Genomic DNA, 16,425 nt, shown 5'->3' with positions numbered 1-16,425 from the left:
AGACTGTTATAGGTGAGTGCTTATACAAAGCTGCTATTTATTCAGCAATGGCATGCAAATATTTTTTTTCAAATTTTTATTGAATGCAGTTTTTTGAAATCATTGTTTATATTTGCTACTCACAAATGTGATATGGGAGAGGCAGGAATTATCTTAAGGATGAAATTCAGTTTTAGTGCTTATAGTTTTAAATCAGTGTTTTTTTTTTGTTTGTTTGTTTGATTGTTTTCTGTTAAATAAAAGGGAAAATGAATTCCATAAATACATAATTCTAGAATTAGTGTGCTTATTCCCTAATGTAGATCTAGGCTGTGTATATGGTCATGGCTGTTTTCAAGTGGTTTTCCATATCTGTCAGTTTTTTCTTGGTTAAATGTCAAGGTGCACTAGTTCATCTGCAACTTTTAATTGCTCTTGGTAGTTTATATAGATCAGGGCAGCTTTGAAGATTTTTGTGTATGTACATTTTTTTTTTTTAGATAAATACTAATAGTACAGGAATTATTTTCCTAAACAGAAGAGACAGTATTTCTTGTCTGAAATTTGGAAAACTGAATTTCATTCAAATAAAACAAGACTCTTCATGTTAATAGATTAATAGAGAATGTATTTTAAAATTGTGCAGCTAAGGTTGTTTAGTTGTTTTTTTTTTTTTGTTGTTGTTGTTTTTGTTTTGTTTTGTTTTGTTTTTTTAACTGAAGTATCAGTAAATCCTGTATGTTTGCAATCCTCATTTTTTTTTTCTTTCTTTCCACAACTATCCCCAAAGGAATAACCTCCACCTCTTCCCCTCTCATTCAGACATGTTAAGATAATTTGTATGAAACACATCAGTTCAACATTTTAGGAAACAATTTCTTTTTTAAAGTAAGTTTTGTCCACACTAGTAGGGAAGCTTTAAATGATTAATTGGTGCTCTAGTCAATTGACAGTGAAACTGGCAAAGCGTAAATTTCAATTGTGTTCTTAAAGTATGTTCCTCTTTATTCATTCATCTTCATAAGGAAATAAGAGAATAAGAGTATCATTCAGAATGATACAAGGTATTTTCTGTATTCAGTTGGTTACCTAGTTGCCTACATAGCAGCATCATTTCTGAGCCGCAAGCTGAGGGCATCACATTAATAATACACATGCATGATAGTAATGCATGCTATCTGAAATAGCATCTCTAAGCCCTGCAAAAATGAAATCCCCTCAAAATACAACTCTCTAGACTGGCCTACTTGATCACACAGTTATTTTTTACATAAAAATAGATGTTTGTTTGTATTTACTTTGCTGCTGTTCTTGATTTTCATTTTATTTTCATTATGTGTAATAAGAAGATACCTCTTACTAAGGACCTGTTTTTCTTGAATTATTTCATTTGAAATCTTTGGCTAATGAAATTTATGCGTTTGAAAGTTTGTGCTGTATAAAGCATTTTCAGAATATTGCTCGTAATGATGGAAGGTATGAAGGTGAAAAGATCTGTCAGCTTTAGAAGAGTTACTGTAAACTTGCTGTGAATTCCTAGCATGTATTTGCAAGCTTGAGTTTTAAAGCTTACTACTACAATCATCACTACTACCATTCAAACAATGTCATGTTGTGCAAGTCATAATACACTACAGCAAATAAAACAATGGGAGATGCTTCTGAGGAGTTGTGAACTTTAAGTATCTTTTATAGCTAAGTCTAACTCACTTATTTAACTCTCCCCCCAACATTTTGATTTTTTTTTTTTTTTTAAGAATAATCACAGTAGTTTTCTTACCTACTTAAATATTTGTGCCGTTGTTGTCAGTTGAGAGAGATTAAATGTAATAGAGAAATGGAGATACAATCTGCTCCTATAAAGGTCAACTTTCATAGTATACTGTATGATTGCTGAATTTTGTGTTAGTTAGGGGTGAAGAGCAGTGTGCAGATGTGTGTATAGGACATATGCACCTCCATTGCTAAGAGAGATGTATAACCTTTGTGTCTAGTGGTGAATCCATTTTAACTGTTCTTTTACATTTCAAGTCTTTGGGAGAAGCAGTCTTCAGACATCATCTTTTATATGATAAACCAGATGTGTCAAGTCAAGATACTTTGTTCGTCTTAGAACTGCTTTTGAAGGATGTTTTTCCTGTTTCTTTAGATCTCTTGAAAGAACATTTTTAAAAGGGGAGCTGGCTGAATTTCCAAAATTGATCTCAGTAGATGGGAAGAGTCAGATTTTGAGTGAAGAAATGTTAGAAGTCCTAACCTGTAACACCCCCGCGGTGCTAGGTTTGGGCCCACAGGAGTAAAGCACCTTCAGTCAGCTCTGACTTCCCATGCTTCTTTGGTCAGGGATGTAGGAACAGTTCCCACTCCTGAGCAGCTGTATTGATCTGCCACACCCATTTCTCCCTGTATTCATGCACAACGCTCTGCTGTTTAATGCTGACTTGGGGCAGCTGTTGTGTTATTCTTGTTGTATCATGTTCCCCTGAGGTTGTACCCCCAGCACTCAGTGCTAGCACAAGTTCTCTGCAGTATCTTTACCAATGATCTGGACGGGGGGATCGAGTGCACCCTCAGTAAGTTTGCAGATGACGGCAGGTTAGGCATGAAGGTAGGAGGGAGCTCTGCAGAGGGAGCTGGATGGGCTGGATCAATGGGCTGAGGCAAACTGTATGAAGTTCAGCAGGGCTGAGTGCCGGGTCCTGCACTTGGGGCACAACAACCCCATGCACAGCTACAGGCTGGGGAAAGAGTGGCTGGAAAGCTGCCCAGCAGAAGGGGACCTGGGGGTTTTGGTCGCTACCCAGCTGTACATGAACCAGCAGTGTGCTCAGGTGGCCAAGAAGGCCAACAGCATCCTTCCTTGTATCAGAAATAGAGTGACCAGCAGGACCAGGGGAGTGACTGTCGCTCTGTACTCAGCTCTGGTGAGGCTGCACCTTGAGTACTGTGTTCAGTTTTGGGCCCCTCGCTACAAGAAGGACATGGAGGTGCTGGAACGTGCCCAGAAAAGGGCTATGAAGCTGATGAAGGGCCTGGAACATGAGTCCTGTGAGGACTGACTGAGGGAACTGGGGTTGTTTAGCATGGAGAAGAGGAGGCTCAGGGGAGATCTTCCTGTGCTTTACAGTTACCTTAAAAGAAGTTGTAGTGAGGTGGAGATCAGGCTCTTCTCCTAAGCACCAAGTGATAAGATGAGGTGAAAAGGCCTCAAGTTGCACCAGGGGAGGTTTAGGTTGGATATTAGGAGAAATTTCTTTACTGAAAGGGTTGTGAAGCATTGGAACAGGCTGCCCAGGAAAGTGTTTGAGCCCTGGTTGAACACCCTGGACGTTTTCAAGAACCATGTAGGAGTAGAATTTAGTAGCATGGTTTAGTGGTGGACTTTAGGACTAGGTTAAGGGTTGGACTGGATGACCTTAGAGGTCTTTTCCAACCTGAATGATTCTATGAACAAAATGCATCTAACGCATTTGGATGAGTCTGGAACATCATCGTTTTAATGTAAATTAAACCTGAGCTCCTGCTAAAGGGGTATTTCAGTCCCAACAGCCTCCTTCTCCCCCCTGCCCGCATTATATCCTCATTTCCTCTTTTCAGCACATCTAGCTGCACAGTGAGCTAGATAACAGAATTGATTCATTTAAAATTAACATGATTTTTGGAACATGAAGTCAGCTATTGGAGAGACCTTTTCTTTTAGTAGCAGACAGTGTAAAATGATCTTAAGACTTCAAACGGAGTCTTTACAAGACGTGTATGTTCTAATCTGTGGCTGAAACTGGATATGTATTTTAAAACAGGTAATGTGTGCTGCCAATTTATTTCACTCTTGACAGAATTAGTGTGTATTATATTTACAAGTCGATTTTTAAAAAAGTGTTCTTTCATTACAGTTTGGTGATAGGAAAATAGGATTTTATATGGGGAAAGAGAAGAAAAGTTGTGCAACATGGGAAGAGAGTAACGAACCCATCCTGTAAGCCCATACATCCCTATTTCTTAGGGAAGATAAGGGGCAAGGGCAAGTTCTGGTGTCTGCCACACACTGTCAGCTCCTCTTTGCTAGAGGCCTTCTGGGAAAGGATGTAACAAATGCACAGTATAATTGATCTTCCCATGCATAGTAAATCGGTGAGCATCATATTATGATCAAGTCTACTATGCATTTAATTTGTCTGTGCAAAATAAATCTGAGAAACATTGTGCTATGGTCAACAGTGCTACACATTTACCATAGTTGTGGTCACATGGCTCCCTTTCTGTGCTCCTGGAATTAGCAGCATCGTTAACAGAACTTGTATTCAGTGTTTTATGACTTTAAAGTGATTAATTTGTGAATTATTACTATATATGAATGACAAATATAAAATAACGTTTTCTGGAGTTGATGGATCTTCTCAGCTTTGAGTCTTCCATACATTGAGCTCTGTTAATTTGTATTTAAAATTTTGGCTGATGTAACTGTCCTGTTTAAAATATGAAAGGAATTCCAACCCAACCCCCTGACAGTTGATAGGTGCTCAAAAGTAGTTTTGATGAATACCAGACTAAAAAGTCCTTCTGCTGGTAAGTTTTACTTTGTTTAGAAAACTGTTTTAACTTATACCAGTAACAAAACTTCTGCTAATACAAACTGTTTGTCAGTCTCAAGAGTTTTTCTGTTATAAATGTAACTAAGCCCTCCCTGTTACGTCAACTCTCCGATTAGCTGCCTTAGGCAGATTTAATGGTATCGGCTAAAGCAAAGGTCTCTAGCTGTCATCTTGGCCTTCATGGTAGAAATAGCTGTCCCTATTGCTGGGTGGCTGAAGGGAAAATCTCAGTCCACTCTTAGCAGCAGTAGCTCACAGTCTGCCATATCAACATAAACTGGTATTAGCAACAACTTATGTTAACAAACCAGACAGTAAATCCTCACTGCAGAGGAAAAGATCTACATCCTGCTTGCCTGTCATGCTTTGGTGGTATTATGATACCTGCTTCAAGCGCTGTAATTGCATTTGTCCATTATTTTGAATTTGGGCTTGCTTCAATGTCATGTTTTCTTTTATCATTCATCTACAACAGTCATAGTTGCAAAACTGGTGTGTAACTCAATACTTGTATTTTTTTTTCATCTCCCATTGTCCTTCTCCAAACTGACTTAAGTAGTAAAATGTATTGAGTTATTTTCCTGAATGGCATAACTATAAGAAAGTAGAATACTAGCAAGTCAGCTCTATTTTTTCATCTAATTAATCATTTAATCCTGCCTGGAATAAATTAAAAGCATCTGTATAAGATCCCATGGTTGAATGGTAGTAACAACTCAGTTCTGTTTATTCCTTATTAAAGATAATAATTAATGGAATTGTATTGCCAGTGGATTATAAATATGCAGTTTTCTGTTATAGAGTCTCATTTAAAAATCCTTGAAATTATATATTTTAATAGTTTTTGAAACTGCATGTTACATTCTAATTTTGCAAGATGTTCTGTTGCTAAATCTGTTACTTCAGCTAATCTGCTCAGTGGTGCAGGCGAGTGTTTAAACATTAGCAGGAGTCTGTTCACACAGCTTATACAGGCCTTAGATGAGGAGGCACAAGGAAGAGAATTGTCTGTCCTATACCATTTATACAGACAATGGCATTCATGTTACCAGGCTGTTGTTAATATGGAAATGTTGCCTTTGTGATGGGTAACATGTAGCACGCGTGTGTACCTGGACTGCCTCTCTCTATGTTCTGGTCAGTGTATACTCTGGCGAACAGCAGACCTTTAATTTCATCATAAATCTTAATATAGTTGTATTTGACAGTGTCATGTTGAATTTCTATGTATGAAGTTAGACATGGGAATAATATAATCTAAAACTCTTCTAATTCACTTTTTTGACTCCTGCAGTTTGGCTGAAGAGGAAATAAAGGCAGAGCAGGAGGTGGTGGAGGGGATGGATATCTCCACTCGATCCAAAGGTGAGTGAGAAGGACTATTTCAGGTGTGTTCTACAACAAAGAAGAATATTTGTAAACAGGATAGCAGGAGCTGTGCAATCATGTAATCTACAACGAAACTTCACTTCAGTGAAGATGCAAGACTCACTGTATATTTTATGGTGTCTGTTGTATCTTGGAAAGTGTTTAAGTTTTTGCTAAGTTTTTGTAATATGTCAACCCCACCCCCCACCTGCACGCTCCATTGTTATTTCTGGTTTACAAATAACTAAGGTTAGGTCCTTGGAGAAAACATCACCGTTTTGTATCATCTTACTTACAATGGCTTCCTTTGAAGTACTTCTAGATTTGCAATGTAGGGGAAGGAAATACTACCTTAATATTTTTACTTATGGTAACCGATCCTAATTGTTCTAAGTATAAAGAAGAACATTAACATTTAAATTTCCATAAAAACTGGTCCACTGAACAGTGTGGTTTCAAGGATATTAATATATGTATCCCATTATCCTCACTTGAAGAAAACTCGATGGAATTGTAGGTGACTGAGCATTTCTATCCCTCAGGTTTCTGGAGTTTTTCCCATGAATAAGTTACTAGAGGCAAATGCTGTTCCCTCTCAGTATACAGAAAGCCGAAGATGTAACCATATATTATCAGTGTAAATAATGCTACTGTCATTTGGAGTGGGGGAGAAAAGCGTTTCAATCAAATACTTGTGCATAATCACTTGCTCCAGTTCATTGTAATTGACTGCCAGCTGCCTGTCCACACTTCTTTTGCACTTGCAGCTGACTTTGTAGCTCAGTTTACCTGAAAGCTATTTCTGTAAAACAGCACCAATGGATACTACCATCCTGTTTAAATTCTGATGCACACACGCATTTTTACTACAGGGGTCTTAAGTCCTGTCAGTTCTTGACTGCACAGATGTAATTGTCTTAAAAGCTTGGCACAGGTCATCTTCATTCTCTTGTTGTTAATTACAGATCTTGTGGAGATAACATGGTTATTAAATTGAATTTAGGTCATATGTGTACTAATGGACAGTAATTTTATTGTTTCAGTTCTCTTGGTATGGTTAGATAGTGTAATACCTACCATCTGACAGCTCAGAAGAGATTCAGTTCCTCATTTTGGCCCCCCTTCTCCCTGTACTTTTCCCCCTTCTCTGCTTCTTGTCTTGCACACCAGTCTCCATCCCTGAACTATTTGTAATGTTTACTTTTCTCTATACTTCTGTTTGCTTAGCTAGCAGAAAATTAACTTTTTTTTTTTTTTTTAAAACGATTGTAACTGAAAGGGGAAATTCTCAGTCCTCCCTGCTCCCAGCTTTGTGGTCCCACCACATAACTCCTTTGTGGTCCTTGTCAGATCCCAGCCAATATTGGAGACAAAGGAGGTGATATGACATATTTCTGCTTCAGTTCACCTTAGAAAGACTTTGACACAGATATTGATACTAATAAGAGTTTCACATGCATCAAGTGAGGTAAACTATTACTTACGTCAGTCTGACATCCAATATCTAAAAGCCGTTTATGAGTCTAATACCTGTTTATGTAGTTCTCTACAATTTTAGTACTGCTGTTTACTCAGCACAGAAGCAAATGTATGATCCATACAACAGGTTGCAGTTCCCTTGCATTTAATTGTAGTGCTGGTCTGACCTCAAGGTGTAGTGATTCAATGAATTAAGCCCACAGGAAAACTTCTGCTTTTCTTGTAGGGTTAAGATGAAATTTCCCAGGACAGTAAGCTGATTTAATCCCTCATGGTTATTGAGAGGGGCAGTCTTTCAACTCGCAATCTCGGCTCTCACACATCATCTTGCAGCATCCCTTGCTTGGGCTCTGTTCAATTCTAAGCAAGTTAACCTGTAAGAAAAAGACTCATGCTTTTATACTTCACTGACTATTCATTTTCTTCAATTGGTTTGTTAAATTTGAAATGTCTCTTGGGCAAAACCTGTGCCTGCACTATTCAAAGGGGAAAAATAACCATCACCCATTCTTAGCCCTTTCAGCTACATTTTTGTCAGTGAAGAAGCATTGTGGGACATAAAATAAATAAATAAATAAAGACTTGCCTATAAGCCTTGTTATAAGGTGGTAGAATTTATACTAGTTGAATGCAAAGGAAGTTTGCATAGAAAATAAAAAGGAAATGACTGTGGAACATAAATGTCATCTGCTTAGTACTAGAGTTGGTCATGTTCTAGGCATGCTAAAATGAACCTTTCTTGGTTTGTTATATGTATTGAGACGAGTTTCTCTGTTAGTTCCATGCAGTGTTTCTGCTATAGAAAATTCACAAACCAGAATTTTAAAACTGTTATTACACTGTGGATAAGATAGAAAAAATGTGGCAAGGTTCTATACTGGTGTGATAGTGGTAGCAATGCTTCCTCTTGTAACATTAATCTTGTTCAGAATTTTGCTTTGTGTGTTTTAGAAAGGGTGTAGATGAGGAAATTGACCCTATATAGACAAACCGTTAAGCATAGAGCTCTGTGTGTTTTGTGGTTTTGTTCTTGATGGTCTGAGAAGCTTGTGCAGAAGTTAAATTGACAGTATTGTTTAACTTCACGCTTGTCCTGGGGAAGCTGATGTGCTCCAAGTTTGTAGCCTAAGTTGCTCTGCTACAGTGTGCTTTGTACAGCGGGTAGTGATAGTTGTAATGAAATAGAATGTTTTAAAGCCAACTAGATCTATGCAGACCTCTTCATAGACATTTGTGTTTTGGAATAAACAGTTTAATTCTAATTGTTATAAATCAATTCCAGTTCAGTTTAGGCTAAGCTGAAACATGCATTGTTTAATCTGTAACAAAGGTGTCAACATAGCCTTTTGAATTGGTTTAAGTAAGATGGTGGTTTCAAAGCAGACTAAGCTGGTCAAACTGCTCAGTGCTGCAGTTTTATCCACTTCCGTCAATAGCTAAGCTGACAGGAAACTAACTGAACCATAAAACATGCATAGTTTTCTACTAGCTTAGTGTGCTGAAATAGCTTGGTAGATTGCCAGAACTGGTGTAAGATAGAGGGCAGGAATATACCAGTTGAGTGCAGGAAGTGTAGAGGTTTGGCAGCCAATATTTAGATGGGTTTAGGCTCTAATGAAATTAAAACATAAAGCCATAGCTGAGACTTCTTATGCTTCACAATGTGGTGTCTAAGAGTGAGTCTATAGCAATAGTCAGGAGGAGGAGAAGACTTACTGTAGCAGTTCTAATTTAGGTCTTCCTATAAGCTGTGAAAGTGCAGCTTCAGTAAAGATGGGGTTTTAAAATATACTGCTGCCTTGATCAGAACAAGCAGGTGTAAGGCATCTGGAAACTGGAAATGGGAGATGATGTATTAAAGAGAATAAAGAGAGTCTGAGAAAACAGGATGGATTCGGTATCTGTTTAGCAAAAGAGAAAGGCCAGAGATTAGATTATTGTAATATTTTGTCTTCTGTATATAATACATTAACGTATCGGACAGAAACGTCTTGTTGTATTTCTTTTCCAGCCCTATGGACTACTTTTTAAACTTGTTTATTAAATATTTCAAGATGGAGCTTTCAAGGCTTTCTGGAGAATTTCCTGAATGTTTCCAGGTTGTGCTCCCAGAGCAGTAGAACCAGCTAAATTATTGTCTGATGCAGTTCTGTCTTCACTTGTACTTGTTTTCTTTGGACAGCAGTAGACTCATCAATGAGCTTTTTCATGCTGTTGAATTGGAAGATTTTGTTTGTTTGTTTTATAATTCTCAGGTCAGTTTTTCGTCTACTTACCTGTTGATAGAAGTTAGCCTTGGTGGCAGATGGACTTCCATAAAGGCTTCAGCTGTATTTCAGCTAGTACTGTGTGCCTGCCTGGTAACTAGTCAAACGGAGTTCTTTAACTCACTCCATCCCTTCATCAGTCATACATTCCTTATGTTTCCTTTGCATCTAGATGTATACTGGCACTTAGCCAGTCCTATTCTAAGTGAGTTAAGAACTTGGGTACAGAAGCAGTTTTATATGTGCTTATCTCCCTGAACCAGATTACTAGGGAGTTGGATAGATGTCATTGATAGGATCAGACTTGTCCTGTCAGTGACAACTAGTAATTAGATGGTCTTAGCTGTGTCATCAAATGATATCCTGAAACACTACTGCACTTAATGGTGAGAATTCTGAGTAGTACAGATTTTGTCCTGCTGAAGGTTTGTATTGAAGGCATCTTAAGGGCACCTCTCAGCAGTAAAGACTTTGTTCAGCTATTTTGAATACATGTATAAATACAAAATGATCAGTAAAATCAAATTTCCCAAATAAATTATATATATTTTAACAATTTCATAATAAAACATTGTTTATCAACTTTGTGATACTGTTGTGGTTTAACCCTGCTGGCAGCTAAACACCACACAGCTGTTCACTCACCCTCCCCCCTCCCTCTCTGGGATGGGGGAGAGAAACGGGAATATGAAGCCCGTGAGTTGAGATAAAGACAGTTTATTAAGACAGAAAAATAATAACAATAATAATAATAACAATAATGATGATAATAGTACTACTACTACTAATATGTACAAACAATGCAATTGCTCACCACCTGCTGACCGATGCCCAGCCTAACCCCAAGCAGCCCGCCCCCCCCACCCCAGCTAGTCACCCCTATATATTGTTTAGCATGACCCCAGGTGGGATGGAATACCCCTTTGGCCAGTTTGGGTCTGCCCCCTCCCAGCTCTTGCTGCACCCCCAGCCTGCCTGCTGGCAGGACAGAGTGAGAAGCTGAAACGTCCTTGGCTTGGTGTAAGCACTGCTCTGCAACAATGAAAACATCAGCATGTTATCAGCACTCTTCTCATCCTAATCCAAAACATAGCACCCTACCAGCTACTAGGAGGAAAAATCAGCTCTGTCCTAACTGAAACCAGGATAGATACCAAGTATGAAATTCTTGCTTCAATGTGAAAAATAATTTGAGAATGCTTCAGTTCAAAGCAGTACAGCCTGAGACTTTTTTCAGTAGTGCAGAGGGTCTTCAGGAGTACCTTGGGGCAGCAAGTCCCCCTACAGCCAGGCTGTAGTTTATAAGCTGTTTACCTCTGCTATATTGCCAGAAGTTTGCATATGTTTCTTGTTTTTATCTTTCGATGTCCTGCACTGAAGACATGTAACAATGTCTGTATGTACTTGCCCAAAACTGTAATGTAAGAATTAATCAGGATTTACACAACCATGGCTAACCTCAGTTATTTTGTACATCAAGCAACTGGATTGGGTTAATTGCATCAGTTGAAGTTTCTGGAATGTAAACAGGCTTTAGTGGTTGATCACAACTGGTTCATATTTCAAAATCCTGGCATAAGATTAAAATGCCTCAGAGTTTGCATATGTGTTCTAAAAGAGTTATCCATCATATTGTTAAGCATTTTGTAGGTAATTCAGCATGCTATTGTATGATAGGTAATGGGTTTGAAAATTCATAAATCTGTTAGCAACCATTCAGGATAATAATAATAAAAAAGTATAAATGGGAGCCTTCATACTTCCAGAAACTGTAAGTAATTGAAGCTTGATCTACCAAATCAGACAATTGTGATGCTCACATTGGAGTTAGTATTGCTCCTTTTTGTCTCAGAATTCTTCCTCAAACCATTTAACGCATATGCACTCAGAGCTTTTGAGGAGGAGGAAGGAAGGGAGAAGTGATAGTCTAGGCGAAGTTAGGCCAGTCTTCTGTGAACAGTAGTTACTGATCCTGTAGTTACATGATGGCATGTTTAAACAATGATTTCTAAACTTCAGATGAACCTCAGGCTAGCATGTCATTTCCCAATGGATGCTTTGGGAGAGCACTCATCAGTGCTTATGTCAACGTTGGTAACATTGTAGAACAATTAATAATAAACTAATGATGAAAAACAAGTAGCTATTACTGAGAACTTAGAAGATTATTTCAAGTGTATTTTTTCACTTGCACTAGAAACAATTTTTAAATAATGTGGAGGTAAAATTAAAAATCTCAAAAATTGAGAAGTAATTGGAGTAAAATTGTTTGGCAAGATTATTCAGTAGAACAATTGGTTTATCATATAATCTTTAACGAAATGTTCATTTATTATTTTTCTGTAATGCCCTTCATTTAGAGTACTGAACATTTCATATTAACTTCTTTCTGAGTGCTGGGTAACTATAACTCTGACCCCTGCCTTTTCAGGTAGAAAAGGTGAGTGTACAGTCAATGCCCATCTGACCCAACTTGGTTCAAGTTGTCTTGCTCAACCTACAACAGGAGTTTTGTAGAAGAAGCAGGGAGATGGCAGAGATGTATACTGATTGACAATTAACTGGCATTGTGAAATAGACTCTTAAGTGAGACTGTTCTTCCTCATTAAACACCTTTTTAAGAAATATTTGCTTGCTATGTAAGAGATCATAAATTCTTGGTGTTATTTTTTTGAGCAGAAACTTAAAATGACCTCCTATAGAATTGTCCTAGTCACCAAGCTATTGTATAGTTTAAATTCGGTGGTCTTTGTTTTTTCCTTTTGGATTTGTTTCACTTTGTTCAAGTAATAAATATTAAATTGAACTACATTGGGAAACTAATCCAGGTTAAAAAATGCCCTTCCTCCTGACAGTTTATTTTAACAAGGGTGAATTTCTTGATCTGATTCTCAGAACAGCTACATGCATTCTGCTAACAGAGCTGGAAGAGTCGAGGAGTGAGAGGCAGTGTGTGCTAAACAGAGCACTATTGTCAAGAAAAATTCTCATAAAATACAACTTAGGCATTCTCTATCTTAATTAGGGTTTGAAACTAGGTAGTCATTCTTACTCTACCTGGACTGAATTAAAGATTGTTTATATTATTAGTACCCTGACAGTAAATTGGTGATTGGTAAATATAGTGATAAAGAAAGGCATTAGACTATTCTACCAGCACAACTAAATCTGAAAGAAAATGCCTTTGCATTGTTGTTTTCCTGTCTGTTCCTTATTTTTCTTAAAGTTATATCTTACATTGCCTCCAGAAAATCTTTTGGCATTTCAGTAACTTGTCAGTTGGAAACAAAAAACACAAAAATCATAATTCAGGTAAGTTTTTGTGTGTTTTATGAGTCACCACTTGTTTATTTGAAAATCCCTAATATTTTCAGGCTTGAGCCACAGAAGAAAATTACACTAGTTTAATGTAAATGTAAAGTAGTTTTCAAAATCGGTTAACCAAACATATATTTCTATGGGATCATTATTGCATTGGTTCAATCAGTATTGAATCAGTACCTTTTTCCAGTTAAAGTGTAGTTTGGATTTGGCAGTAACTGAATTGCAGTTCAGTTCTTGTTTAGCTAATAGCAGCTTAACCCTTTTCTGACCTGAATCAGACAGCTTTGGAAAAAACATAATATGAAAGTGAGAAGGTATGACATTATGGAGGTAAGCCAATAAAGAAGAACTTAAATTTTACACCTTATTTTCTTCTTTGCATACTAGAGCTAAGGCGCCACATGCAGTGTCACAGTGTACTCCGCTGGTGGCAGTTATGTGAGTAACTGGAGTAAGAAATGGGAGTAAGAAATGGAAGCCAAAGGGCAGAATGCTAAATGCTTCTGTTACCCTCCTGGTTCAAGCTGTGCCTACGTATGTATGCTCTGGAAATAAACGCCCAAGTCTGTTCAGTGAGTTATGCTGAGGGAGTTACTTGCTGGAGAGAAACTCAAGCTCACAGGTCATTGAAAGTACTTTAAGGATGTTGTTTCCAGGAGGGAGAGAGAATTCTTCAGGTCACTGCGTTGGGAAAACAAGGATTAAGGCATGATCAGCACTTCACAGTAAGAGCAATTTAGTTATGGCTTCCTTCAGGTGCGTGTGGAAAAGCCTCGTTGAGAACTGCAGCTTATAGAAAAGAAACAAAGCCTGACATTGTTGTACATACTGTTTGTGCCACGTGGTGATGGCAGGATGAGAAAAAAACTGGTGCGATGCAGTTTTTGCTGATCGCTCCGAATGCAAACAGTTCCCGTGCTGAGTAAGCTCCATTCTACTTTAATGAAAAATTTGAATTCAGAACTTGTTTGGGTTTTAGGTTTGATCGCTTTGGTTAAGTTGTGGGTTTTGGTTTAGCTGACACTGCTGCAGTGTTTCTTTCATGATAGCTGTATTAGCTCAGCTCTCTTGGGATATATGAAGCGTGTGCCAGCCAAAGGAGTTCTTCTGCCAGCTTCTGTATGTGATTAGCTGAATTGGAAAACAAAACAAAGAAGGAAAACTAAAAATCTCAACAAAACAAATAACAACCCTAATCTGTCACTTGTAGTTGTACCTGTGTTAGGATTTTTATTGTCATAGTTGCTTAAGGAGGTGGAGAGAAGCAGATGTATTTTTCTCATATTTAGAGGACATATCTTATTTGACTATTTGTTGTATTGTCAAACTAATCTGAATTTTAGCCTAAAAGGAGTAGGAGGCAGATTCACTTGAATTGAAACAAGTCAAGTAACAGTAATGGTCTCAGACATACTGTATTGGTTTAATTCAGCGTAGGCATGTGAGAAAATAACTGGTCCTACATGCAGGCTACTGTTGTAGAAAGGGGAGGGGTAGGAGGGAAAAAAATCATATTTCTTAGTGCCAAAGACAACTTAGAACATAAAATGTGTTTTTTTTTTTTTTTTTTTTAATTATTACTTTACACAAGCTTAACTACATTCTGCTGAAATTTTGTATCTTATGCGTACAGAAAAATTTCTCTGACGGCCAACGCAACATTTCTGCTAGGCAGCACTGCTGAAATAGCTGTGCCCCTATGTAACTCCAGGAGTAGACGCTTTTCCTGGTATTGTCAAAATTATGTGTGGGGTTAAGTTAGTGCAGCTATTCTGTATGAAAAAAACTCAGGATGGACAAATGCTTCTAAATTTCTCATCCTTCCCTCAGTTGTATCTTCCATTTAGCTTCTTTGTGTTTTTCAGATGTTTTTCATATTTATTTACAATTTCCCTGATTCTTAATCATTATCTTGACATGTTACCAAGCTTTTGGTCAATCATAAATCACTGTATAGCACCAAATTCTCCATACAATCATGTGGAAAGAAGTCAAAACAGCTGCTATTTTCTGTGCAGTTACATATTTTTGGGAAAAAAAAAGTTAAAAAAGTCCAGGAAATGGAGAAAAAAATACTTGTCATTACACCTGATAGGTCTGGGCTCACCTGTAGAGTATAAAGCTAATTATAATTATAAAGCTAATTATAAAAGACTGATTGACACAAGTTAATGTAGAGCACTACAACTTCTCATTTACAGAAGTTCTTCTACTACATCTTTTCCGTGTTTCTTTATATTTTCTTCCATACGTGTGGACAGTGTATGTCTTAAAAATGCTTAGATGCAGCTTCAGTTCACTTCTTGAACTTGAATCATGAGTAAGATATAGTGGCATCATGGAGCTTTTTGAGCATGTTTTCTCAAGGTTTTTCTACGTTAGTAACTATGTAGTTTCTTGATAATGTTTTACTCTGTCCACTCAAAAATATGCTATTTTCAATAAATGTAAGCTTTATAAGCAAGCATTCCAAGGTTATTAAGACTACATTGTATGTATCGCTCCTATTTTTACATCAATGTCATTTGGCCGTTTTCATAGCTGAGGCAAGTCATTAATTCATTATTAGTATATGCTCAACTGCTGTTCAAAATCTTTCAATTTCTGCCTAGCTTGTTAACCTTAGCTCCATTTGTGCAAATCATTATTGCAGCCAGTCTTTTATTTCTTCTTATTGACAGTTTGACCTTCACATTTGTTGAAAATACAGAGGTCATCTGGAAATCTATTCTAGTTTTTCATTGTGTCATTGACCCTCTAAGATTTGTGCTATGTGACAAATTATCTCATCTTTGAATGAGATTCAGTCCAACTTCAATTTCACAGGGCATTATTTTGTGTACAGTTTTAAAATAAACTTCATTTCCTTGGCTCTTTTAGGAATGTCTAAAGAGAACACATCAGTGGCCATGTTATTTGTGGTATCTGTGGTTTTGTTGTAGAAAGGAATTATATTTAATTTGTTCTGACAAGCTCTCTTTCTTACAAGCAGGCGATCAGGCCCAGTCAGCATGGGTTTATGAAAGGCGCTGGGTGGATGAGGGAAAGGCTGTGGATGTGGTCTACCTTGACTTCAGCAAGGCTTTTGACACCGTCTCCCACAGCATTCTCCTCAAGAAACTGGCTGCTCTTGGCTTGGACTGGCGCACGCTTCGTTGGGTTAGAAACTGGCTGGATAGCCGGGCCCAAAGAGTCGTGGTGAATGGAGCCAAGTCCAGTTGGAGGCCAGTCACTAGTGGCGTCCCCCAGGGCTCGGTGCTGGGGCCGGTCCTCTTTAATATCTTCATCGATGATCTGGACGAGGGCATCGAGTGCACCCTCAGTAAGTTCGCAGATGACACCAAGCTATGCACATGTGTCGATCTGCTTGAGGGTAGGAAGGCTCTGCAGGAGGATCTGGATAGGCTGCACCAATG

The 16,425-nt window shown here is 37.9% G+C and overlaps 1 protein-coding gene across 6 annotated transcripts in view; it reads left to right on the top strand.

The window, feature by feature from the left end:
• ZMYND8 (zinc finger MYND-type containing 8) overlaps positions 1-16,425 on the top strand; it is a 62,690-nt gene that overhangs the window by 4,993 nt on the left and 41,272 nt on the right. For all 6 annotated transcript variants that reach the window (XM_082773416.1, XM_082773419.1, XM_082773418.1 and 3 more), the window contains exon 2: positions 5,866-5,936. In XM_082773416.1, the coding sequence (XP_082629542.1) occupies positions 5,866-5,936 (71 nt within the window). The remainder of the gene's footprint in view (positions 1-5,865; positions 5,937-16,425) is intronic.

This window comes from Aythya marila (genome assembly GCF_965140915.1).
Source record: "Aythya marila genome assembly, chromosome: 16".
NCBI lineage: Eukaryota > Metazoa > Chordata > Aves > Anseriformes > Anatidae > Aythya > Aythya marila.
The sequence above is the reverse complement of the archived record's forward strand: the minus strand, read 5'-3'. Positions and strand labels throughout refer to the sequence as shown.